The following is a 27994-nucleotide window of genomic DNA, read 5'->3' as shown; positions in this document are numbered from 1 at the left end:
CTTTCAATTTGAAATTGCATTTTCAGGTTTTATAACATGTTTGTTCAACTTTATGTAAAAAATAACCAAAAAAATTTGTAACTGCACGTCATGGCAGAAGCACATGCTGCTGTTGCTTTCTCATTTACTGTGACTCAAGAAGGATTTAATATACATGTGAGCAGTTTTTTTATATTTTCAATTGTTTAAGAATCAAAATTGTAGAAAGTAAATTCGGAAATACATATGCCTTTTATTCTTACCATTTTGAAAAACATATGATTTTGAAGTACTTTGTTGCATAGATTGTTAGATTGTATTCTGGTCCAAAATCTTTTAAAGGCTTGTCATTGGCTGACCTTTTTTCATTAATTCAAGTCATATGTCTATTTTTGTACACCTGTGTGTATGATGTACCAAATGTTTCGTCCCTGAGATCTTTCGGCACTAGGTACCGGTACTTTGGGAATTATTGCCACCTTCTCCAGTTGTACGTACGTCTGAACGAATTGCCACGGTTCGGATATTATTTTGATTGAAGTTCACATGTGACAAAAAATTTCTTGATACAAATTTTGGGTCATAAATTTGTAATTAACACTTAAACAACAATTAAAACAAGGTGATTCCGATCATCGACTAAAACACTAAAGCCTTATATATTATATACAATTATAATTTAATATACCATACAGTAATTTACTTTAGCTGCAATATGCTTTTGAAACGACAAGCCAGGTATTATTTGAAGGGGGTGAAGACATTACTGACTGTCTGATTATGCAAACAAAGTCATAGTAACAATATCTGAAAACAGCAATGATTAAAAAACCTACCGTACCTATTATTATCATGTCATTGAAAAATAAGAGTACCGCTACATTTTGTTTATTTATATATTTCTTTGTTATTTCTTTATAATTATATGTGTAAATTTTTTCCTGTTTGGATGTATTGTATATACCAGGGCTTCCCAAACTTTTTTGCTCGCGACCCCTTTTAATCTCCTAAAATTTTCCGCGACCCTTTACGATTAAAAGGTTAAACAATGCGAAATTATACGTTTGTGATATTTATTGAAAGGTTTAATTTAAACGAAAACTAAAAACTTAAGCTATCCGTTCTCGAAGCCTACTCAGCTACTGTGCTAGGCCTACTTGAAGCCTGCTGGAAACAAAACCAAAAAGTAAACATATTTATTCATTCAGTGTGATGGGTGCGACTGCTTTCTGCCACAAAGTAGGTTTAGCCGTCGCTCGATGTTTGTCAATAGACGGTTTCAATGTTACTTTTGCTGGAACGGTATTTTACCAACGTTGAAAACACTGACACGCACATATACGTGGAGATTAACGGCAGAAGTGCGGTTACTGCTAAGCCATGTAATGGTGAATATTCCGCTCTAACATTCGGCAAAAAGTGTGAAACTTTTTTTCCAGAAAATTCAAGTCACAACTTAGAGTCAAAACTTAATAACGCTTGATTCCACGCCATTGTTAGCCAAAAACTTTTCAGTAGGCCTAAATGAGAATATTTCAAATGAATCATTTTCAATCTTTCGTTACTAGATATTTAATTTTTTGATGAACGCTCCAACTTTAGATTTTAATGTAAAAACATAGATGTTTTCTCCTTGGAAGGACAAATTGAATTTGTAGGCTACCTTTTTTTCAAGCAAACCTGACAAATAGCATAATTTGAAAAACCTTTCCAAAAACGTCTCTACAAAAACAGCAGACAATGTCTAAACTTTTTTCCGTTAGAAAAAAAACACGAATTAATTTTTTAACACTAATAACTTTTGAAAGCATTGACTTTGGTTTTGAAATCCACGTTTACAATGCAGCAAGGAGGGTTTTAAACTCCTATTCTATATTTCACTATATAAATTTACAAACTAGGCTGCGGGTAGCCTATTGAGTGCACGACTTTTAATAAAGTTAATAACTTTCACAGCATCTTGCACATAAGTGTTAATATGCAGTAGGCTACTTTGTGTAAAATTTGTATACTTTCTGCGACCCCCAAAGTTCGTTTTGCGACCCCTCAAGGGGTCGCGACCCCCAGTTTGGGAAGCCCTGGTATATACTATTATTTCAATAAATGTTTGTCTACACTTGGTTTGATCACCCTGTAAAAATCTAATCAGAAATAATTACAAAATCCATATTTTTGTTTGAAACGTCATCATATTAGTGGCCTGAAACAGCTTGACAAATTTTTGATGACACAAGCACAATGAACAAGAAGTAGCCTAAGTCAAGTTTAAGTGCATTTTTATGGCTGACCACAAAATATCAAGGCACTTTTAAGCCAAGCCGACTAATTAAGACCGCGGTTCAACATTACAGGCCTACTCACTTATTAAGCCCAATTTGGTCTGGTCCAGAATTACCCTTATTCATGCTTGAAAATGTCCTCCGTTTAATAAGCCCCAACTTGTTCGGTCCCGAGGTGGGCTTAATAAGTGAGGAGTTGGGGACTATTTTAGTAGGCTGAAAGCAAACCCTCAAATTGTTAATGACATCAAAGCTATTCACATTGCCTTAAATTATTTTTCGCTATGGTAGATTACATTTGAACTTGCCTCCGCAACAGCTTTATCAGAAAGCAGCTAAGCAAAAGCAACGCAAGTTATTGCCCAAGATGTTTCGGCCCTTGCCGACTTTGAATAAAACTTTGTTGCTGTCACAGTGTTTTGGCACTCTTAATCTTGCACTTTCCACAAAAGTAGCTGATGTCTTATAGCGCCGAAACGTCAGACCAATAATTTCATGGACGAAACATCTGAAAACCTGTGTATAAATGTGTAATTAGATTTATTGTTATGTGGTGGCTGACTAAATGATGATCAATCATGATCTTTTGCAATCATCCTGATTGTTTCTTCATCCAATCTTTCGTTGTATAAAGTATTGTTTTAAATACTGTATTCATTCTCTTTATTTGTTACATGGCACTATCCAAACAAAAAGCTTAACCTTTGCAACTCCCATTCAATGCAATGCTGCATTTGTCTCTCTGCACAAATCCAAATTGTCTTGCCAGAATGGCCATCATACTGTAGATCTTATAACAATATTTTTGCCATGATTGTTATTACGCAGTAATCAAACGATATGAATGATTATAAACAAAATGTGTCTAACTCAACTTCTGTGTTGTTTATGGATCATGGTTTGCTAAGCATTGCAAAATTTTAGAGCATCTAGCTGTGAGTATTTATCAGGATAGGCCTACCTGAACTACAAAAATACTTATTTGTGTGTGTAAACTGTAAATTCTATGCCAGAGTTTTTGTGTTAAAGTGTGATTTTTGAATATGATTACCATAATAGAAGTACTGCCATGGTCGTTTGAAGTTAAAAAAAGGAAGTGGCTATTTTTCCACACTTGTTGCCATGATTACAATCAGGTGTTGCCAGAGTTAGGATTAAAGTTACAAAGGGTTAAGGTTAGAGTTAGGAATTAGAGTTAGGGTTAGGAATAGAGTTAGAAATAGGAATTTGAGTTAGATAAAGGTTAGAGTTAGGAATAAGATTAGGGTTTTGATTTTTGCCCAGAACTAAAAAAAAATTCCACAATACAAGTTTTTGTTTTTAACAGCTTTAACTTTTCTCAAATTAGGGCAGAATTCCTTACCTGGCAACATTATTGAGGCTATTACTACACTATATAGTGTAAATATAGCCACAGCCTTAAAAAATATCTTTTGGCTTCTGGTAGGCCTATGGGTTGATATTGTAGTTTGCTATTTTGTATTATCACACAGTAGTTGAATGTAATAGCTTACTATTTTAATAGGTATCCAGAGATGCACTGAAAAGTGTATATTTTTCTAGTGTTCGTTCATGGAGAAAGCGCAGTGTACGGTTTTTGGTGAGTTTTTTGTTAAATGTTGTATATTTTGCAAAGTTACAATGGAGTCTTGGTACTTTTCTTGTACAACCTTTTTTAAAGGTATGTTCATAACATTTGTGTTTAGTAACATCAGCTTTACATGTTGTGGCAAAAAGCTGGCTTCATTTACCTTAAACGTGTTATTGCATTTAGTAATCATTTGTTTATTTTTTTTTATAAAATAAGGTGACGCCGAGGGTGCAGATAATTTAAAATGTAGTTGCCTTCATTGCATGAAGTTGTTGCAGTGGAATTAACTTTGTGCTAATGCATTGTTACAGAACCGTTTTGCCAGTGGTGTTTATCCTGCAAAGTTCTCAAGTCTTTTTCTGCTCTACATTGTTGTTGTCTTGGGCTCTTTTCTAAATTACGACTTAACTTTTGGTTTATCCCCAACTATCCATGATCATCTGTTTGAATCGTAAGTAACAATTACACTCATTCAGCTTTTTTCAAGAAAGTTATTTTGTTTTTATCATGTTTGAAAATAAAGAGGTGTATGAAGCCGGTGGGCTTACTATAAATACGTAGCCAAACTCCACACTTGCCAAACAATTCAATGCATTTGAAACTGTAGAAACTGATGTGAATCATGGTTTGAAATTAGTCAACATAATTTTTGTTTTTTCCGAGGATGAGGAACTTGAAGAAAAATGAAATAATTAGTGGTTACTGTGCATTGCACAATGCACAGTAAAAGAACCATATAAATTCTATTTGAATAAAGACCTTCTGATGATCCCCCTTTAGGGTGAAACAGGCTGTAGAGGTTTTAGAGAGTTATCAATATATTTTATGTAAAAAGAACCATATGTGTAAATTGTGTATTCTCTGTGATGCATTGTGTTTGATTACCGGTAGTCAAAAAATAACGAAACATTAAATTTTCAAATGTTTTTTTCAATTGGTTGGGATAACTTGCCTTCTACTGTTTATTTATAATTCTAGTTGGGTTACAAATATAAGTTTCCAACCAACCAAAGCTGTGTTTTTTGCATTGAGCAAATATTGCTATATATTATATATATTAAAAGCTACTTTTGTTGACACTTTATCATTTCCAAGTATTTTAAAAAACTAGTGTAGTATGCTTTTTGAATGCAAATAGTTCGATAGTTAATCAATACGGTAATGTAAATAGTTCAATATACACCAATGTCATATAGAACATTTTCTTAGCAGTTAAAATATTTGAAAGAAGAAAGTTTCCACTCCACTAGCATTGTATTGTTGTGCTTATCACGGCCAAACAATGCCAACGTCCTTACTTGCTCATCTTTTCACAATATTTCAATCGGTTCGTGGTGGGACACAAAGAACAGTTTAACAATTTGTTTGCTGTCTTTTTGCATTTTAGGTCTTCAAATACCACTTTGGCCATCTCCTACCTTTTATCATGTACCGTGTTTTGGGTTGGTGCTGTGTTGTTGGAGCGGTATCTCCTCAAGTTGTTACTGCAGTACCGCGGGTTTATGTTTGAACCATTTGGCAAAGTTTCATGGACTACCCGAGTTTGGGCTGTAAGTAAAATTCGTTTGGTCTCGTTTTAAAACGGTGTCAAAGTTGAGTTTGTTGAAATGTTGTTTGCATCACGTCTGAGTAAAATATGTATTTATGTCAGGGTTTACCACCTGTAGGCGCAGGCATGCCAAGTAGGCGCCCAAGCTGTAGTGCTAGGCGATTTAGGTTCTGCCACTTAATTTAATTTTTTAATTGCAACTTGTTTATAAGTACATTTTACGCACCACAATTTTTGCATACCGGTATATTTTGTTATTCAATATAAACCTTCATGTGAAAAGCATTGGCCTTCCAAATTGAACAATACAAAATCCTTGACAATAGTTTTGGGCACAAGAGTTGTGATGAGGCCTGAAATATATAAATAAAATATCACCAAGCATTCACTGCCATTCAGTATGATCCCCTTCACTCAGAAAAGCATTTGTATCACTGGACATTGCAGTGAATTAACATCTTTCTAAATCGTTCAATGCCAGAGTGTGGGAGGTAACCTGGTAGCAAAATCCTTTCTTTTTACATCAATTCAACTTCTGCAAACGTTCAATCTGTGTAAAAATGACAAATTTTACTGTCTGAGTGGTAACCTGGCAATGGCATGCGCCTACAAGTCGTGCTTGGCATGTTTTGTATTAGGATTTTTTTCACAAAGATTAGCCTAATAGTACTTATTCAATGGGCAGGAACCATAATACCATCATTTTGAAGCAAAGCTTACAAACTACCAGCCTTTTTAATCGTCCTTATGTCACTGTTCAAAGATCATGCATCCGTTTGAAAATAAATATTTCACAGTGAAACAATCAATCTATCTGTCACGAAGAGAGAACACCATTGTCATTAATTTGGAGTTTTTTTTTGTTTTTTCAAATTCATGCAATGCGTCTTCTCACAGAGCCGCTGCCTATAAACGTATTGACATGATAAATCGTGAACCCCACGATTGCCGATTTTAGTACTTTAGTGGGGTGCAATTGCACTGCAGCTATGTGTTGGAGCCATTGTCCCGTGCACTCTTAAATTAGACATGCTTCTAATTATGATCAGTCAGTGCATGGCTACCTGGAGCTGCAGTCTGATTTGTCACATTTTGATTACGGCTACTGCTAGTGTCTGATTAAAATCTTCTAAGATGTTTTTACATTTTGCTGACTCGTAATGGTATAAAAACTTTTTGTTGCCTTGGGGAAGCAGTAGAAAATAAAAAAAAGTAAGTTGAAAAACGCTGAATCAGACTGTTAAAAATCGTTTACCAATCTAACTGAAATTTTCGAAATCAAATTGTCTTTGTTTTTCAACGTCTGATGATGTTAAAACCGATTGTATCACCCGAAGATAGTAAAGAAAGCGTAAAAATATAATTTTTATAAAAATCCATTCAGGCAGTCCCAATGTATGTCTAGGTAGCCATGGTCAGTGTCCTGTGAAAGCACGGTAGGTGTACGTTGGCTGTGTCAAAAAAAGACCTTGAGCGGACGAACATCGTGTTGAAGTTTTAAAAGATTGGCATAATCTGGAAATGGCTGTAGCCTGAAATAGACTGTGAATCGCAACCACAATGCAGGTCCTAAGCGAGTACCTTAAAATAAATGTTTTTATTGCATTTTTTTTTAGTTTTTTGCAAAAATTCTTGGAGGGTCGAATCCTAAATTATACAGTTATCAAGCTTCTATGCCACGTCAACCGGTCCCAGCCTTGCAAGACACCGTGCAGCGATACTTGACAAGTGTACGACCTTTGCTTAACGACGAGCAGTATAGGAACATGGAAAAGCTATCCAAACAATTCTTAGACACAATCGCTTCAAAGTTACAGCGACGTCTTATTTTGAAATCGTGGTGGTCCAGCAATTACATTTTGGATTGGTAAGTTTCGCTTCATGTCCCATCTAACAACATTTTTTCAACGTCTGCAAACGTTGAACAAATATAAAAATGACAAGTTTTGTTGTCAGGAGAGGTACAGTTGTCTGGTTGCCACGGTTGGTAATGCCAACGTGTTCACGTTTATTCATTTGTATGTTACTTGTTACTGGTTGCTGTATTTTTACAGCTTTGTTAAAGAGGTGATTTTCCTGAACCATAGACAAACAAAACCCAACAACCACACAGCGTTTAACATAATATAAAAACATGAAAGTTGTCTAACTAAAAGTAACTTGTTTTCACGTAATCTGTAATTAAATGACGTTATACTGCATGCATTGCTTTTGTTAGCTTCTATTGAAAGTTGAAAATTACTTGTCATAACAGGTGGGAACGCTATGTCTACTTAGCTGGAAGAGGTCCCATTATGGTTAATTCCAACTACTATGGAATGGATTTATTGTACAATTGGCCAACCCACTTGCAAGCGTCGCGTGCGGCCAGCATCGTTCACGCCATGTTTGCATTTCGAAGTTCTCTGGACAAGGAGAAAGTTAAACCAGTTAGCCACATGTCTTGTAATTTGTTTTGATAGCTAATATTTTCTGCATAATTATACTGCATTGTATTTGTTGCAGACATTGCTGGTATTGATACAAGATTTGAAACGTGCAGCTAACCGTAGCGGACTGCAGTTTTTTTCAAACTTTTTTAGGCTAAATAAATAATAGGAGATGTTCTACTGGTGCAAATTGAGCTAAACTATCACAAGATGTATACAGTGACAATTTGCTTTTATTCCGACGTTTTAGGCTAACTTTTCTTAATCTATCTTTCGTAACTTGCAATTTGCAATATATTTGTACAATAGTTAATAATGTGTGCAGTTATATATAACAGCCACACTGTAGATATATTGTCAATATTACGCTTATGGCTTTGCAACGCAGCCGGCTGCAATATAACAATGTTATTGTTAACTCCAACTTAACCGGAATATGCGACGCATTGCTTGGTACTTAATTGGTTTTTAGAAAATGTAAACAAAGGCTTGAAACAAAATGCACACAGTAGAGGATAGCAATAACCACACTTTAACGTTAGTGGCGTCAGCGGTGGTCAGCAGAATAGACGAATTAAAGAAGGGGAAACTTTTGCTATTTAGCCGATATTGTCATGTTATGATTCATGGTGACCACCATGTTATGATTAAACATAAAACAAAATAACAATTTTTTTTGTATTGCAGTTGCGAGCTATGGGTGTCGTACCCCTGTGCAGTGCCCAGTATAAGAGGCTTTTTAATACTGTTCGTTTACCAGGTGTTGAAGTGGGTAAGCTTTTTATAACTGATAGGATTTGTTTACAGTAAACCAAGGTTTAATGTTGATGGTCACTGTTGTCAAACGCTGCGCTCTGTTTCGAAAGAGCCACAAAGCTCTGATTCAAAAATCGAAACTATCTAGATCTCTGGGAGCACGACTTCAGTCCAAGCACGACACACAGAGCAATAACTGACAACTGGTTTCTTGAATTTATTTTAAACTAGTTTCTAGCCAGCTATATCCATCATTTTTACATTAATTCAACGTCTGCAGACGTTGACGGATTTTGCTGTCTAGGTTTATAACAAACATCATTTACAAGACTTATCCACCGTTGTCTCACCTTCGCTCTGATGCTACTACACTGCTTTACAGCACATTTGCACTCATCCCATACATACAAAGGATTTAGCGTTGTTGCAAAACCTTCGGCCATAAATTGATGCAAAAACTAACATACTCTGGCACTGCTGCTTTTGTACCGACCCAGAGTAGATATCATCATTTTCACATTTGTAATCTTCGCCGGCATAAAGTGATGCGATAACATCTTGTCACGCATCGTCAACTTTCTCGCATTTAATGACACATTGCTTTTTAACCAACCAAAACTGAAAAACAATCACTGCCCAGACAGTAAATCAATGTAAAAAACGGTTGATTTGCTGTTTGGGTACATTCAAACTTTCGGTAAATCCTATTTTGATTGCTCTTCTCACTTCCAGTTACTATTGTTAGATTAAGAATTTGCTACTAGCTGTCACAGTGAACGGTTGGCTGATGAGTCAATTTTCTTTTGACTTTATTAGCTGCACGTTTTGCAACAACAAACTTCCATCCCGTAATACATGATACAATAATTCTACAGCCTATAAATTCTGTTCGGTGGATACTCTTCAAAGTATTGGTAATATAATGTTTTCACCAACTCTTCCACGGTTGTGACATATCTTGTGCTCTTTCACAATGTTTTTATTTAATTGAATTTTGTTGAACCCGACAAAAATAACAAAGAAACAACTAATCAAATTTGTAGAAAGATTGCACAGATGCAAAGTTTTAAACCCTTTTTGAACTTCAGTGGTTCATAAGGGAAACGTTATTTGAACGATGTCAAGCATTCTTCAGCTTCGTGATAACTTCACTTGCACGGATGTGGAAGCAGTTTCGTCAATTTTGATACGGCAGACAGCAAATCGGTTATTGTTTACATTGATTCAACGCCTGCAGACGTAAAAAAACAACTGATTTGCTGTCTGGGTATGTACTGACTTAGCTTTACAACTTGGTTTCTCAGCAGTTTAGTTTCTTCACCTAAGTGTTGATCAAACTGGTAGGATGGACGTTCGGTTGCGTTTTTGCCATAATTCATCAGTTTGCTAACCCAAACCACTACATTGTCAGTACTCGGTCGGCAAAGCATTTTTTTAAGACGTTTGATCAATGTAAAAAGGACTGTTTGCAATGTGGGATAGTTCTCCGTTGAAACGACAACTGACAATATGTTTCTATTAAGTCAATGTAAAATTTTGAAGACTGATTCGAACTGCTCTATTGCATGCTTAACGGTCATCTGTAGGCACATGCAGTTTTGAAAGGTTGCCCAGCTTCCATGCATTGATACTGTGGACGTCGATTGAACTGACTGAAGGAATATGTCGGGCTTTCACAACTTTGTAGGTTCCACCGGCTGTCGCGACTGAGTGGCGCAAATGGAAGTGATCAATGCTATTCTTGTCTTTCGTTGTCTATGTGTACAAGCCATATCTGCCGATCAGAAATTGCGCAGAACAAAGCCCAACGTATCTGTACTTCACTGATGTGACGATTATGGGTTACTGTAATTGCATCTATTTTTCTTAATAAGTTATAAATTTATGAAAATTCTACGCATCTTGAACCTTACATAGTTTTAGCTGGTTACATTCATTCAGTTTAACTTTCCCAACAAGAACATTTTATAACAAATTTTGATAGATTTTTAAGCAAAATCGAGGGTTGTATCTGACAAGAGGCTATGGGCAAACTATCTCATATATGGATGGCTTTTTATTGCTTGTGAGGCAGGCATTGGTTTGATACCTTGCGATTGTTGCAGCTGATACAGTTCACATTTGACAGGTAGTATGTGGATTGTGGAATTCGCCTCTAAATTGCTTGTAATTTGCGACAAAAATGCGGAATTCACATTGAAATATATGTCCAGTGCGTCTCTTTCAATTACGAATGCTCCCTCCAGCACACTTCTAAAGTTATACACCACTGATCAGTTTTATCAGTATCATCAGATCAGTATCATCAGCATCAGTTTTAAATTAATGTCGCTCTTTATAAAGCCGAAAAGTCGATTGCTCATGTCTTTCTGCAACAATGTGCTTTTCGTACTTCTGTTTGCGAGTTACAGCAACATACTGTATAATGTATATTACGGCCATGTTCTAGTTAAAATACTTTGTTAGTATCTTGGTAGATGGTTTTAAAAATGACTACCATCGCATTAAAAATGACTACCATACATTATGGTTGTTGGCAATCGTGGAGGGTCTCATGAACAGATAGAGTGACAGTTGAAACTACATGGCGTGTTAGTGGTCTATTTTAGAACAAAACATTGGCTTGCATGCAGAGCATACTCTCGGAGATTGGAAGCCCTCTTTTGAATAAAAATAACAATCCATGACATTCTTCTTTTTAAGTATTGTGTCTAAAAGCGATTGCGTACTGGATGCCCCGCACGGAAGTATGATTGAATTCTAAGGCCGAAGTGCCTCACACATTATTATTCACTTTATGCTGTAGGTGGTTGACTTTGAATAAATTTTAATTTTGTTATGGAAGTTTTATATTCTACACGACACAGTGTAGAAAAAAGCTTAAGAAGCCCGTACTAACAATCCTGTGGTTAGTTGTTGTATTTGGTGTTTTGAGGATATATGCTTATCTACGCACACCGGTGCCCTTTGAATGTAGTTGTACGTAAGTGCACTGAGTGGTAATATATTTCGATTTGGTCAATCCGATAGTTTGTACCTGAATCCAACTGGCACTTTCTGAGTAATCTAATGGCTCAGCGTAGACAACCGGATTAGTCTGCAAATTTGCTTAGTTTTAAAACTAGCGTTTTTGTGAATTATCTGAGGAAAATTTTCCCAAGCAGACTTGTGAGTTCTCATCAGTCATTACCTTTCGTTGTAGTACGACTTGACAACGAGAAACCAAGGTTGTGTACATTCGCGGTTGACGCAGTAGCTTTAGATGTTGCTTTACGTTAAACTTTTTACAAAAAGAAACAAGAATTGTGTTAATCGCTGTTATGCCTGACGGCAATTCACGATGTGATAGTTTTTGATGGCCTACCGTACCATACTGTCTGCAAAGCATGACATAAGGGCAGGTAGTAAAATAGCCGAAGAACGCAGACTAACAATCCTGTGGCTAGTTGCATCTGAGTTTTGAGTCCTTTGTTGTAATGTAAAGTTGTAAGTCCTCTGATAATATAATTTCGATTTAGCCTATACCGGAACCCCACGTCATGCTTCCCCTTTCTGAATAATATACGACTCTCTATAGGCAAGTTGTCAACGCAGAGTCATATATTACTCAGGATGTTGTTGATTAGTCCGTGTAAAGGTGCTCAGTTTCGAAACTAACGTTTTTGTGAATTGTTTGAGGAAAATCCCCCACACAGAGTTTGCAGAGTTTGTTAATTATTACCTTTTTTTCGAATATGACTCGGCTACAAAGAACCAAGTTTATTTACAATTACATTCACAATTGTAGTTTTTGTCTCACATGTGGTTTTGCGTTAAACTTTTACGAATAGAACAATCTATTCTGAGCCATCTAATAGAGGTTATAATTAAAGAAATAGAAGACTGACTTCTCTCAACCTCTGTTCTAGTTCCTCGATGTTATTGAGAATGAAAAGTTGTACAAGGATCCTTCATTTAGAATGCAACCGAACGATTAAATATAATAAGTAAACAAAACCAGTCAAGTTCGGAAATTTGTATAATTTATTGATAAAGCTTTCGCCACCGTAAAGGCGGCTTTTTCAGTATCTTATTCAAATAGAGGTTATATAGAAACTAATTGTCAAAAGAAGTCACCAATTTAGAACTCTCATGTGTTGAACTCTTAAAATTATTCAACATGAAATGTCTACACACAATCATGCCATTGCTTGCTGATGGTGCTAATCTATGTCAAAACTCTATCATTGTTTTAAAAGTATCTATTCTTCTTTACTGCATCACCTTTCCACAAAATGTGAAAAAAATGTCTATGTGTCAGTGATGATATCTTCATTAGGTCATTGTACATTAAATTCCGATGAAGTTCAGAGCCCCACTAAAGATGCTTGTCAGTCTAAAAGAACTGCTTGTCGCTGCTGATCTTTCCAGAGTCAACTGCTGATATATTTTTGATAAAAAGTTTAAAATGCTTTGTTAGTTAAGCTTCGTCTCAATTGTGTTTCCGTTGACTTATTTTTTGTTGATTCTAGACACAATCCACCACTGCATGGACTCACGGCACATTGCAGTTTATCACCAAGGTAGATGGTTCAAACTAGAATGCTACAAGAACGGATTGTTGTTGGAACCAAAGGCGTTAGAGATGGCTATAGAATGCATATTGCGCGATGATTCTGAGCCGGCGATTGGAGAAGAGCATCTTGCCGCATTGACGGCTGGAGAAAGAACCCCTTGGGCGAAGGTACAATTTACACATTTGCTTCATCTATTACTTGTTGTTAACTTTTTAGTGTCTCATATTTCTATTTGACAAACTGACAACTCTCAGCGTGGTTTGTAGTCAGTGATTCCCAATACTTGCTTTTCAGGCGTAATTTGCCATAAGATTTCCAGTAAATGCTTACACTTTCAAACTTTTAAGCAGCTAAGCACCCGGCTACTTGCCCAGTAGATCTTCTGTGTAGTAGTTCTGTGCAACCAAATCCCATATTTCCCACTGTGAAAACAAAACAATCAACTACCGAAGCCTTTTGCCAAGGCAGCAATGCAAATAATTTGTTTAATAAGTGGTGGCAGACACTTGGCGAGACCCACAAGACCGAGACAGCTATGTGCCACTGTCGTCTTTCCACTGCCGATTTTTAATGATTTCAACGTTCAACGCAAATTAAAACGATGTAACGGTTCGCAACATTGTTAACTGTGCGTGGGACTGGCCTCTTATTTATATTTAACGTCCCCAACCGTCCATCATGCGTTGACAAGGTGATTAGCAAATTGTCGTTTTCAGCCTGCACAACATGTGGCTTCGCAACTATCCCAGACAACAAAACCCGTCATTTTACGTCGATTCAACGTCTGCAGATGCAATGTAAAAATGACGAGTTTTGCTACTTGGGATGGTTTGGATACCATGCATGTCTTCTTGAATTTCTTACGGAAAAACTAACGTTGCGCAACATCTTATTGCAGTGGTTTTTAAACTAGGGGCCGTGAAGATTCTCCAAGGGGGCCGCGAAGGTGGTAGGCTGCTTGTACTAGTATGCTACTGTATTGTACAAGTCATGAACAGAAATTTTGGTAACACCTCACCCTGTGTCACGATTACTGAATGGTAATGTGACCCAGTTTTGGTTTTAGCTCCCAGCGCTTATTCTTGCGGTTGTTTAGTCCATTGTTTGGTAACAATCGCTGTTTGTAACATTAGTTTGTGTAAAAGTGGCTTTTCTACACTTGTAATTGTAAAGACACAAGGTCGGAACAAACTTGTCTGTGAATTGTGAACCATACATGCGATGTGCATTGTCTCCAATTAAGCCACGAACTAAACGGCTGGCTTCGAAAAAGCAGCTACTTCCTTCTCATTGATGCGAAAAAATGTAGAGTGTGATCCTTTTATTCTTTTAACTAGGCCAAAAATAGACAATAAACTTTGCTTTAAAATCCAAAACATATATATAAAATTCATGTTGTTTGACTTTTTGTATAACAACAAGAAAAAGGGGGCACAAAGTTGTACAAGTGACGTCAAGGGGGGCGCAGCCAAAAAAGTTTATGAATTTCTGTCTTATTCTCCCATTATTGATGAAGCCGAGTTGATGTAATGATGACGTACATCCAACCAAACCGTCACACTGATGAGTCTTGTGATGAAGGGTTATTTGCAATGCCAGTGGAATAATGCCGTGTCTCGATATATATAAATGAATAATTGAATATCCATTGTCTTGTCTGTATATTTCGTTTATGGAAGAGCAAAATTAGATGAAAGCAAAAGATGTTTTCGAAAATCGGTATTTTGCAAAAACGCAATAGTTGTTAATGCCTCCTAAAACCAACCACCAGAAGACCTCTGCTTATTTAAGTTGGAAGTTTGATCTTTATGGTAGTCTTTTCTTTGGATTTTATTAAGAACTACACATGTAATTTATTTTCTTTTCACACACTTTTTCCATTATTATTATTATTATATCAGCCTTATCGTCATGCCCAGAGATGACTGCCGGGCTGAAAGACCTTGAATTGTCACTTCTCACTTTTTGTAACGTTACTATTGTGCATTTCTATTTGTTTTATTATCATGGTTGCTATTTCTTGCATTTTATATTTGCGGCAACAAGTAAATGTTACTGAGCACTAGTATTACATCATTTTCATAATTTGTGTATTGATCTATGATGCATGCATTTCATGAAATACTTCTCATGGCTTCAAGAACTTTATAATTCTCTATCTTCAGGCACGAAACGATTTCTTTACTGAGGGAGTCAATAAGAAGTCTCTCCACGCCATAGAGAAGTCCGCTTTTATCATGATCTTAGATGATGAAGAGCATGTCACTAGTGATGATGACTCCAGTGGAATATCATCCTTTGGAAGATCTCTCCTACACGGTCGATGCCACAACAGGTGCTCAACGTTGGCCATGTCAGATAAACGCTTTTTAGCGTGTCATTGTGTCTAAAACTAACAAGTCACTTCAACGGAGAAAAAAGAATTTTTACCTAAGTTGTATGTGAAGAAAAACAGTTATTCCCTAATTTTGAGAGAAGGATGTGGTGAGCTAATTTTGACTGTAGAAGACTCTCAAAGTTTTAAAGAGTTACTCAAAACAGTTATCAAATTTAAGTAAGATTAAGTTGTAACACGTGTTACAAGGTGGTCATATTACCTGATGTAACCCCCCGAAGAAGTCAGCCTTGTCTGATTGACGAAACGTTGAAATAAATGCAGATTATCACCTGAAACACCTTGTAATAGTTTAGCTTGGTTTGCATCAGAAGATCGTCTCGTGTTATTGAGGTAATTTTAATTTCGATGGTAGCCTACCTTATATTGAGAATCATAAAATTTCTTGCGTTCTTCTGGTGGCTGCACTAGGCTACCCCAGGATGTTGAGGAATGACACTCAGCTTTGATTTCCGACGTTTCGTCAGTCAGCACGACTGACTTTACCATGGGGTTGATTCTATCAAACAGCCTCATTCTGTATTGATATTGAGAATCTTTACGATAATCTTATATTTTATTATGTTCTTTTGTAGGTGGTTTGACAAATCGTTCAATCTGGTCGTGTATAAGAATGGCCGGTTTGGCGTCAATGCTGAACATTCTTGGGCCGACGCTCCCATTATAAGTCATCTCGTGGAAGAATCTCTAAGCTTCGAATACATGAAATTGTCTTACGATACTGATGGTAAAGTTTCAGGTGTATTGACCGTACGACCGATTTCTCCTCTACGACTGCGATGGTCGATACCGCCAAAGGTAAGACGTTTTGTTCAAATATTGCAAGGTTTTGTTCATGTATATATTCAACTTTCTTGTGTTGTTTCTGCATACGATTCGGCGTTTTCAAACTGTTTTATACCATTTTTTCTTCAGCAATCCAAAGCCACTGACATCTGACATGTCAATGTGTGTAGTAGCCTACATGGTTGCTGTATTGCACTGCTGCAAAACTGTTATTTATGTCATTTCTTTGCAGTGCAATGAAGTGATAGAGACAAGCCTGGCTCTCGCAAAAGATCTAGCTGACGACGTACATCTCAACGTCATGCCATTCAAACACTTCGGGAAAGGGCTGATCAAGAAATTCAAAATGTCACCTGATGCTTACATACAGGCCGCTCTGCAGCTCGCCCATCTTAAGGCAAGTTTGCTGTAAAGGTATAAGTAATTTTTGTTTCGGGAAGCGTTAGTTTAAAACAAACGCGATGCTTTGCAAGTACTTTCTGAGCTTGTGTGTATTTGTGTAATGTGTATACGAGGAGACGTTTAATAGCATAGTTGTAATTTATCTTGTTTGATTTTGTGAAAACTTTCTGGTTCTTGTTTTAAAACCCTTACGAAGAATTATGCCACTACCATTGCTCTTGTTCAGCGCTGCAGTACGTCAACACGAAAACTAAATATTGACAGCTTTGTACATTTTGTACCTTGCATTTTGTTACAGTTGTTACCCTTTTCAACACCCTTAGCAAGATTTAGTTTATAGGTCTATAAGATCGCACTTTGCTGTTGCAGTTCGTTCTCCGATATTCTGGTTGCCCTTTTAAATGTTGGAAGGCAGTTGAATATTATCAATTAAATCGAGATATTGTGCAGGGGGAGGGGCAACGTATAATTTCAGTACGCAGGCTTTGTTTCTCGTGTTGTCCCAGTTAGCAAAATCTGTTCACATTGATTCAACGTTTTAGTCGAGACAATTCGCACCTTTGTTAGTAGAAGTATTTATTCTCGGTGCTTTAACATATCTCGTGCAAGAAACCAAAGTGTGACTGGCATAACATTTGTTGGTATTAGCGGCGTGGTTTGAAACAAGATTCTCTCTACAAAAAAATTGATTTGTTACGAAACAAGACAAAGAATTAGGATTGAACCGAAAAACTTTGCAATATTTTTAAGCTTTCTAAGTCTTTATACGTTTCGTTTTTATTTCGAGCACATAATAACCACCAAATTGGTTGGATTTTTATTTGAAAGAATTCTGCGTTGAAGCGAAAACTTTGGAACATTTTTAACGAACTCCCTTAATCAGGTTCTAATCGATAACGTTGAACAACATGACGCAAAAACGAACGCAACATGACGCAACATGACGCAATGACATGACGCAAAACATGACGCAATGACGCAAAACATGACGCAAACAAAACAACATGACGCAACATGACGCAAAAATTTTTAACGAACTCCCTTAATCAGGTTCTAATCGATGACGTTGAACGACATGACGCAAAACTTTGAATTTTGCTGAACTTTCTGAAATCTTTATGCGTTTCGTTTTCATTTCGAGTAGCCTACATGATAACCACCAAATTGGTTTGATTTTTAATAATGCTTCGAAGGTGCGCTGGAGGCAACATGTTTGAATGTTCCTGCTGGGGTTTGATTTCAAATTTGGCCATGTTTGACTTGTGGTCTCCAGGTCACTGAGATATAAATTTCTGTTATTGGTCAAAGTAACATAACATTATATTTGTGAAATTAAGCTCAGCTGTTTTTTAGCGAAAACAATGTTTGACTAGACTTGCAAACATACCTTCGTCTCCAAGCCCGGAGCCGTAGTTTGCACGGGGTTGACACTTTCATTATAGAAACGAAATGCTACACTCAAGAACTTTATTTTAAAACTATATCAAGACAAAAAGTGCTTTTGCTACATATTTTGTTTCGAATCACACTGCCTCACTTGGCAATTGTCTCGCAGTGAGAGACCTCCCTGAACGAATCCTATCTAGTCCTTGAACACATTTGATTTTTAGAGAGCAAGTTGAGTGAGAGTGCAAGAAGCCTGTACAGAAACAACCCTAACAATAAGGAAGCATGGCAACACTGCTGCAAAATCTGGCGGACCCCTGCTAGCGGGGGACAAATGCCAGGTCTCATCTACTGAAGGAGGGACAAACGGATGATGATGATTTGATTTTTACAATATCAATACTGTACTTGCATTTTTTATTAAAATAAAACGCAATGTTGTTATTAGGATAAAGGACACTTTGCACTAACCTACGAAGCATCGATGACAAGACTGTTCAAGAATGGGCGCACTGAGACTGTGAGGTCTTGCACCAGTGAAATGACTGCATTTGCTAGAGCAATGGAAAGTCCTGATTCAAATGTAAATACATATTAAACTAACATTTGACAAAATTATTTTATATAGACGTACAATCGTACATACTTTATTTTATGCACATCTTTGTGTATAGTCCACGACATGTAGCCACACGCCAGAGCTAAAATACCAGTTTTTTACTACTGTATTTACACGAGTTAATGATGTTGCTGATTGTTTCATAGTACGATGTGCTGTTTAATAGTACAACTTCTATCTTTTGCTACATGTGTCTGTGTGCACATTTTCTAGCCAACAAATCAGTAGAATGACTGCACACTGCACAGTGCACATATCCGAACAACAATGTATGACATCGATGAGATTTAATAACCCAGCCAGCTAATTAGTGCTGTTTTTACATTGATTCAACGTAAAAATGGATTAATTTGCTAATGGGGACAGTGTGTAGCTTTGTAAAAACCTGCACTACCGATGGTGTGACAACATTGTACTGCAGATATTATCTTTGCTTGTCAAGATCTTTTGCTGTTCATCCAACTTCCTAAACCATCGCAGTGTTTGTGCACTTAGAACGTCAAATGAAAACTCAATCTTGTCCCTACGAATTAAGACAAACAAGAAAAGTTTGATATTATTAAAAAATTGTCATCGTCTCAATGCCGAAGAAATTTACGAAACTAAAAGCGCGCTATAAATTAAAAAAAAAGTCAACTATACAGTATGTCCATGCAGGGTTTGTATAATGATGAGGCAAGCATGGTAGGCTACATCATCAATCATTTTATTTTTTGTCATTAACGCGTCCGAGACGAAAAAGATACTAGTAACTACAATAGTCGATATAGAGCTACCAGCACGTTAATGAATGGGAAAAGGTGGAAAAACCTTGACAGGTTTAAAACGTGCCTGAATAGAAAATTATGTAGTAAGCTATACGTCTGTAGTTAGCACGGCCACAAAACTCACCAAGAAGAACTACTGGAATATTATATCATCAGCATTTTGCAAGATAATAAAAATTTATTTTATAAGTATTACTGCGATAATGACTTGTGCGCAAGCAATATAATTTTTGATTACGCTGTACTGTTATTCGCTTATACAGTGTTTCACCAATAGGTTGGCGTTTTAACGACCAATATAGGTATAACTTTGTACCATCTAGTGTTTGTTTTCGTGTATTATGTTTGTATAGTCTAAGTACACTTGTTTAAACTTTCCAGTTTGCAAACTAGTACTTTTTTCTGCATATATTTTACGTCTCCAGACGTTGAATCTATGCAGAAAAGGAATGGTTTGCTGGCTTGGTTGCTTTCATTTCATTCAGTGAATGTTACATTGAAACTGTGGAAATTGGCGCTTTATTTCATACAACATCTTTCTAGAACAAAGAGCGACGTGGTTTGCTGAAGACCGCCGTGGACCGTCACGTGAACTTGTACAAAGGTGCAATGATCGGGGAGGGAATTGACCGCCATCTTTTTTGTCTTTACGTCGTTTCCAAGTATTTTAAACTCGAGTCGCCCTTCTTACAAAAGGTGGTATTAAGTTTAAAGAATGTGTTCAAATTATGTTTTAGCCTGTTGCAACAACGCGCAAGATAGCAAGCCATTCTTCGCATTTCAAATCACTCGATCTAATTGTTTCAATTTTTTTTTTGTCAAACATGCGTTAGGACAAAGGTTCTTCACTTTTCACCCTGATTTACCCCTTTCCGACCGCCTAAACATAAATTTATCCCAATTAGGTTTTCTTTTTGTAATAATTGTAGGGAAAAACAGAGAGAGACTGTTCACCAGGCATTCACCTTGAAAAAACAGACTAAATGGTAAATTCCTTACCAAATTGTAGGGAATTTACCATTTAGTCTGTTTTTTTTTACTTACTTAAATTTAGCTTCAAGAAATAAATTTAACCCCCTTGTTGAGTAACCTACTCTTTGGAGGTTCAATGTAGAGTGCTATATTTTTTACAAAAAAAATTTTCAAATTGGATAAACGAACTTTATTCTGTTCTGTTTTAAATGGCGACTGGCAAAACCACAGAAAGCAATGGATACGTCCTAACGTTTAACAACTTGCTGACTGCCTTTACATACGTAATACGTATTTGATTACACAAAGCCCTCCGCGTTATGTTAATCTACAACACACTTTTGTGACCTATGACCTATGATAAAGATTTTCAATTAACCTTCACCTTGAAAAAAAACAGCATTCTATCAATCTGGTTTTCGCACCTTGAATACTGGAGCAAGAAGATCAACAAACACATTCCAGTTTGTGTTTACGAGAGACTGTTCATGGCAGTATCTTTATTTCAACCCGATGAAAACAAGCAAGATGGAATAACTTGCTTTTGAGATTGAAAATCGATTAAAAACCCTTTTATTCGTTTTAGAAAATGTGACTTCAGTCACGTCTCAGACAGCAAAATTCATCAGTTTTATATTGATTCAACGTCTGCAGACGTTAAGTCAATGTAAAAATGACGGATTCTGCTGTCTGAGGTTGGTGTTGTCTGCCGTAATCAGACTATCGGATTGTTGAAAATGTTCCCAATCAATACTCTATTAAGTGACCCCTGAACAATGCTAGATACACCTCCTAAATATCTTAATGTATACGACTGTATTTATTGTGACGCATATTTTTCTATGCGGTAAACCTATCATAACTGTTATGGTATGTCTGTGATGTACTACATTAATGCTAAAACATATCTGTACTTCATGATGTTTTCTTAGATTGTTTGCAGCGTTTTTACTTGACTTTCATGCAGCACTTGAAGTCATTCATTAAGAATGTTGTTAGATAACACGATGATATTGATTAAACGTTAATAAACTAACTATCAACGTATATATGAGGATAGAAGATCGCTCTGGCTTCTCCACACAATATAAATTTTCCGCTTTTACTACGTCTCCCACGAGAACTAAGTTTTGTTATAAGCTCAGCTGCTCTTCCTCGTGGGAGGCTAAAGTTTACTACGTGTAGTTATTAACGTGTATAATTTTTTTTTTCAATTGTGTTTGTATGTTTAAAATGGGTGATAATATTTAAGACCAAGTTTTGACTAATCATTATATCTTAAATTTAACTTTGAAAAAGTGTTAATTCACGTAGAAATAATGTAACTTACTTCCTGTCATCCTGGTGGTCTTCTACATCAGGTCTTGAGCGATGTTTGGAGCCTGTCCACTTCTCAGACTTCAATGGATCAGGGCCGTAAATTTGACACCAAAATACACCAAGGGATGGCTCCTTGCGGGGGAGGGTTCGGCCCGGTGAGTGTGACGTCACGATGACGGAGCAGTGCGTGTGACGTCACCATGACGGAGAAGTGCGTGTGGCGTCACGCGGGGGTAGCATCGCCGCTTTTGATTGCCAGTAGCTAACCGGGTAGCGGTTTGCTGTGCTGAAATTGCATGTTTAACAATTAATTTGTTTTTATTTCTTTTTACACTCCACATTCATATTTTCATCGCTCGAACGCTGCAAAGGTTTTAACGGAACCGTGGCGTCTTTCTACTTCACAAACTCCACACCAGCAGGCCATGCACATCGACCTTAAGGACTGCCCCGATTTCGTTTCGGGCGGAGGCGGATTTGGCCCGGTACGTTTGACTTAAGAGAATGGCATGTACATTTTTGGCCAGGACTACAACTGTTGCCCTCCGAGCTAGCAAAATACGTCATTTTTTTTATTCAACTTTATTTGCTATCTGCAAACGTTGAATCAATGTAAAAATGATGATGATTTTGTAGTTAGGCTTTGTTCTTTTAATGCCTTTCATCCCCATATGAGTTTCAAATCTAAACAAAGATATATTTTTCGCACTGTGATTCGGGTCATGGTTTATTAATGTCGAGAAACCTTTTCATCATAATTTTTCATTGAAATTGATCAGTTTGAGCATGTACGCTTCGACAATGTCGGCTATTTAAGTTTGCATTTATGTTGGCATCCACGTACATCTTCAGTTAACACTACTTGATGATATTTTCATGATTCAGCATCCAATCACGTTAAAACAGCGTATCATTACAGATCTGCGAATATGAGACTACTACCACCACTTTTGCATCGCAACGTTAACCTTATTGAACTTAACCTTGGTTACTCTTAATCAATGCACAATAAATCTGAATTGTTAAAATTTTATTAAAATGAGACTTCAGCGCGGTTCACATTAGGTTGTCCAGCAGTGTCCTGTCCATTGCTTCATTGAATTGGCCTGCATGACATGATGGTGTTGACTTGCTCTTTGCAACTATGTTACATTTCCAAACCACTCTAAACTGCTCATGGCCTGGTCCGTTGTTCTCGGGTGCTCCAGCAGAAGGCCTGGAATGTATTTTTGTTGCTCGTCACTGACACTCAACGTTGGTGCACGAAGTGTTGTGTTGTAACTATTGAACTTACGACTGGTAAGTGAACTTGCTATCTCTCATTGCCTTCTGACACACCATGCACCGCATGCCAATATAATCAATACTGTTCCAATTTTTTTTTGGTATAATTTTGTCAGCTTGAAAGGCCAATCAAAATCAGTAATTGTTTGTATTTTGATGATAACCAAAACCAAGCAACACATTTCGCTTTTTGCATTGAAGAATTTGTTGTTTTCCTGTGTCATCATAACAAAGCAAAAACTAACCTATTACAATTTTAGTTATGAGACTACAAAGCTTCGAAGTCTGACGCAAAGAGCAGCATTCTGGATTTCAGAATAATGATCTTGTTTTCGATGATGGTTTTGATTATGTTAACCAACATGCAAATGTGACGTACACGCACGCAGGCGTATTACAGTAGTTGCGCTAAAACCTAGCTTGAAACAAACCTGGCCAGTTGTTTCATTTTTTTAAACGCATAGATCAAAGGCTGCATGTTTGGGATCCTGCGAAATAATGTGATGCTCCTAGTCCTATGGTATGCAATTGTTAGTTTGATTTTTGTGCGTGTGTTTCGTGACGACAGGGAAATCAAGCACGTGAGGGAACGCGCAATTTACGCCATTTTGACGCTGGGAGTGTGTAAACAAAAAGTGTTGCAAATTAATTTTTTTTATGATATTTTTTGTTAAAGCTAGCCCTAAATTTTCAAAACTACTAAAGTCCGGATGAGACAAAACAGTTAACTTGTCAATACAATGTTGTCAGTAAATTTTAAGTGCTTAGCCTACAGGACTTGCAACATTTAGACAAAAATTGTTGATTTATCTTAGGCAAACATTAGTCTATTTCCAACCTAGTTAAGACTTGCATTTGGACTGAAATAGCATCTGGCAATCCCTTTATTTAAGGCATTTTACTCTTAGTGAACATTTTTGCTTCCCGTACGTCTAGAGATTCTTGAGAATAGGCTTTTATTGCATGTAGTAGATTGACATTTGCTGTGCTTAATTGCTGACCCAACTTTCTTGCGAAGTTCAATTTGAGATTGCTTGTTTCAATCAGCTTATCAGTTACGTCGCATATTGCTTGAAACAATCTTGATGCAAATTTCTTGGATGCATGGAGTGCTTTCTAACAATTTATTTTTTTAAATGATATGTGTGCATTTAAATTCATTTGACCGTATGCCAAAACAGTACGATTTCTACCGTTGCAAAAATTGAATTTCGTTCAAAATAAGTCTACAAATTTGACATTTTGTCAATGAAAAGTCACCACTTTGTAGTCAACATGGGCTATCTTTCCGGTAGCTTAGCACGGGTTATAAGAGCGTTCGGTTGATATCACTACAGTTTGATAATTTGCTTGGTTGTGTTTTGCAAGCATAGAAACTCGCTTCGCATATTGAAATATCAGACTTTTTGTCTTCACTGTCATTCAATCGGTGGTAGCTTACGATATGTTCAGTAAAGTTTAAGAATAATTGTTGGCCTATTGAAATTATTTACATGATAGCATACTGATCTATCAAAAAATGTTTGAATATTGAAAATTACTTGTCGGAAAATTTGGTCTTGTAATAAGATTACCATTCGACTAAAAAAATTGGATAATACCATTTACTAGCAAACGTAAATGCCATTTTTTCTAAACAAATTTCTCTCGTTTCAATGACAGCTAAAAATCCAATTAGGTATATTAAATGTATTGTTTACAAATGCTAAAACCTTTAAATTCATTGAACTCTGTGAATCCATCGATAAAGATCATGATTCAATTAATCACATACATCAGCAATCACAAAGTCAATCGATTGACTTGAGATTTTAATTCAGGTCACAATAATTTACGCAAGAATAAGTCTACGCGTGTAAATGTCCTAAATACACAACCACGACCCATTAAGACTAACACGAGTAAATATTGGTATAGGTTGCTGACGATGGATATGGAGTGTCCTACATCATATGCCATGAAAATCTTATCATGTTCCATATTTCAAGCAAATATTCTTCGCCTGAGACTGTGAGTATAAGTTTCTTGTTTTTACTACTTGTAGTCTGTACGACACGTACATGTAGCAGAGTTGAATCAATTGTAATTAGTTACACATTTTCATGTAATTGTAATTGGCACTTTTTGTTCTTGTGTAATGTAATTGTAATTTCAAAATTTTTGTCCAAATTACAGTTACATTTGGTAAGTTGCACGCATGATATACGATGTAGAATAGATGTGCGTCGGTGAATAAGTGCGTGAAAATGTACTATGATATAATGAAAATGTAATTTCTTGTACTATGATATCTTCATCAAATGCAGTTCTACTGTCATTGATAAAATCAAACTGTAAAAAATCATTTTTAAACATAAATATTGCAACATGTAATTTTGTAATTGTAACGTGTATATAATTAATTACATTTGAAAGTAAATGTAATTTCAAAACAATGTGATGTAGTTAAAATTTGATAATGTAATTGAACTGAAACATATAATTGATCCAACTCCAGAATGCAGTACATTGGCAACCGAAGTATACGCAGGTTAAAGTTTGTTTATTCCTTTTGCTCTAACTCTTCTAACAAGCAAGCCTGTATCATTCACACTGCTATACTGTAATTTTGCATCTGAATAATTTGGACCAATTTTTCTGCTTCAGGATTCTGACCGCTTCGGAAAGAATATTGAACAGGCGATGCTTGATATAAAAGGGATCTGCGAACAGACGAAGACACAGCCGAATGGAGCAACCAAATGACGCGTTTTTACTGTTGTTGTGTGACAGATGATATTATTTTATGTTTGTAGCATGTGTCGTAAAACTGTGGGTTTTAAGTGCGGAATGATTCCATTTGAACTAGGTCGAAGCTAAGTTATGACATCACAATGTATTATTCCAGAACCACTGTAGTCTGATTCTCACCAGAAAACTGTTCCTGGGGTGGCGATCGGGCTTGTTGAAAAACATAATCCGGCAAGATTCAAGCCCAAATGTTGTAGATCCTTTAATGCGGACGCGCTTGCCTTCAACAGCCTGATTTCTTCTTAAAATTAGGCTGTCAGTCTTGTTTCAGGCCTACCACAAATTTCGACCCAGCTAGCAAAATCCATTCTTTTTACATTGATTCAATGTCCGCAGACGTTGAATCAATGTAAAAGAACGGGTTTTGCTAGCTGGGGCTCCGTGTCTGGATTATGCTTTCCTCCTCGGTTCTAAATCGACGTATGTTGTGGTTATTTCTTCCGGATTGATGTTTGATGCGTTTATCATCACCTGTTTAACCGAGTCACACTTTTGACAATACCCCTCTTGTTGCTTTGTCTATTCATGCAAACACATAAGAATCGCATTATTTTACATAAACAGTCCAAACGATGGTAGTTGAACCATTTTGCTTCGACAAAGTACAAATAACCTTTGAATTTGTTTCTTGCCTCACTTATTCTATTTATTGTTAAACGGATCGGTCGATCAAACACAAAAAGCTTATAATGCTTTTACTCCAGTGCGACGTTCTTTTCAAGGCTGTTAGAACCTCCAGACAACAACATGTGCGAAATTGCAACGGTGTTGTTTACGTAATTTTTACGCCGTTAAATGAACGTAGATTGACGATGTTTTCTGAGTAAACATAGAAAAATAACTTGCATCTGCAATGATTTTTGTGTTTCCTGATAATTTGTCATTTTATGTTCATTTGATGTATTTGAATGTAATTCTTTGGCATACCATATTTTGTCCTTTCATACGATCTGTCAATATTTTCCCAGTCGCTTTCACTCTTCATTTGAAGGTTTCGTCTCCCGGGCTCTCTTCCTCCAAACTTGGACATTCATCTCCTTTTCCTGGTGACCTCCATTAGCCTCCGCTTTTCAATCATTTTACTCAAAACTTCTTCATCACTTTTCATTTTATCTTTACATCCACATCACAGCTAGATTCTAACCTGCGATCGTCTCTGTTCCTCATCGTGACTGTCTTGCTTGTTTTAATTCGTGCTCAGCTATCTACCCGAAGTTTGCATCGTTTTATATCAGCGAGTACAGTAGGTCAAACTGATGTTTAAGAATTTTGATTTTGCAAATTAGCCTACTTCGATTTTTGTACTACATGCACTCAAACTTATTATTGCCTCAACTAGCTTTTAATTAAATCTTTTTAACTTATCGCTGTCGGAAGCTTTTTAAGTAAAAGCACCATCAACACTGTTCTTCGATTACTTCTGTATTTCGCCCATTCCAAGTATAACTTCACGTGGATTGTTTTTAACTCTCCCCGATTGGAAGATAGAAAATAAAGCCTTGCGTAGCCTACGTAGGGTATGTTTAACATCGCTGGGTATGTTTAGTTCTGCAATATTTAAACTATCTTTCATAACTTTCTGATAAATGACTTTACAGTGAGAATATTTAGCGCGTATGTAGGCTATTTTTTACTCAGGCACTACTAGACTATTTGAACGTTTTGGCTAATGTTGCGTCATCAAAATGCAACAAATCTGCTTTTAGTTTGCACCTAAATAATAACATTTAGGATTAATTGAAGAAAGGTTTAAAGCCACTGCTTCAGTGTTGCATGCTAAGCCTGTCATGTCGAGGAGTTTTTGTGTAGTAACTTCTTAGAAACCGTAGGCTACCATTTTTTTCATCCCCCATGTCGCCAATCATTGTATCGCCATATTACGGTTCCGGTTATAACAGCAAACCTCAAGTGGGTGATGTACGAACAGCCCATCCTCGTAGTCGAACAAGCTTGCAAACTTGCACTTCTCACATTGTACCCCCCTGTTGACGTCAGAGCGAACTTGCAAGGGAGACGTCGGTGATCAATGAATGGTTATAATGAGTTTCATTTTTGTGCGGTGTCTTTGCGTCATTTGAAGAAAATAAATATTTGTTCCAGTCTTGTGAACATAGCTTGATACTTTTGAAGGTTT

The 27994-nt window shown here is 36.6% G+C and overlaps 1 protein-coding gene across 2 annotated transcripts; it reads left to right on the top strand.

The window, feature by feature from the left end:
* Positions 1-24: 24 nt before the first annotated feature.
* On the top strand, positions 25-27979 carry LOC145780033 (carnitine O-palmitoyltransferase 1, liver isoform-like). Of its 2 annotated transcripts, none has more exons than XM_082591736.1 (16): positions 25-156; positions 3784-3858; positions 4161-4300; positions 5237-5399; positions 7015-7265; positions 7653-7827; positions 8515-8599; positions 13095-13306; positions 15305-15474; positions 16110-16332; positions 16553-16717; positions 18557-18691; positions 20038-20190; positions 22158-22271; positions 24988-25080; positions 25717-27979. In XM_082591736.1, exons 1-16 carry the CDS (start codon positions 91-93, stop codon positions 25813-25815), a joined length of 2319 nt encoding a protein of 772 aa, XP_082447862.1. In that variant the 5' UTR covers positions 25-90; the 3' UTR covers positions 25816-27979. The 2 variants fall into 2 exon arrangements, with proteins under 2 accessions (XP_082447862.1, XP_082447863.1); XM_082591737.1 differs by lacking the exon at positions 22158-22271 and adding an exon at positions 21828-21941.
* The last annotated feature ends 15 nt before the right edge of the window (positions 27980-27994 follow it).

Source organism: Aplidium turbinatum, chromosome 11 (assembly GCF_918807975.1).
Source record: "Aplidium turbinatum chromosome 11, kaAplTurb1.1, whole genome shotgun sequence".
Classification (NCBI taxonomy): domain Eukaryota; kingdom Metazoa; phylum Chordata; class Ascidiacea; order Aplousobranchia; family Polyclinidae; genus Aplidium; species Aplidium turbinatum.
The sequence above is the reverse complement of the archived record's forward strand: the minus strand, read 5'-3'. Positions and strand labels throughout refer to the sequence as shown.

Bases quoted from the DNA above. Each gene is read 5' to 3' on its own strand.
- LOC145780033 (XM_082591736.1), top strand. From the start codon at position 91: ATGGCAGAAGCACATGCTGCTGTTGCTTTCTCATTTACTGTGACTCAA. The intron at 157-3,783 runs GTGAGCAGTTTT...CTATTTTAATAG, and splicing joins AAGAAGGATTTAATATACAT to GTATCCAGAGATGCACTGAA. The intron at 15,475-16,109 runs GTGCTCAACGTT...GTTCTTTTGTAG, and splicing joins CACGGTCGATGCCACAACAG to GTGGTTTGACAAATCGTTCA.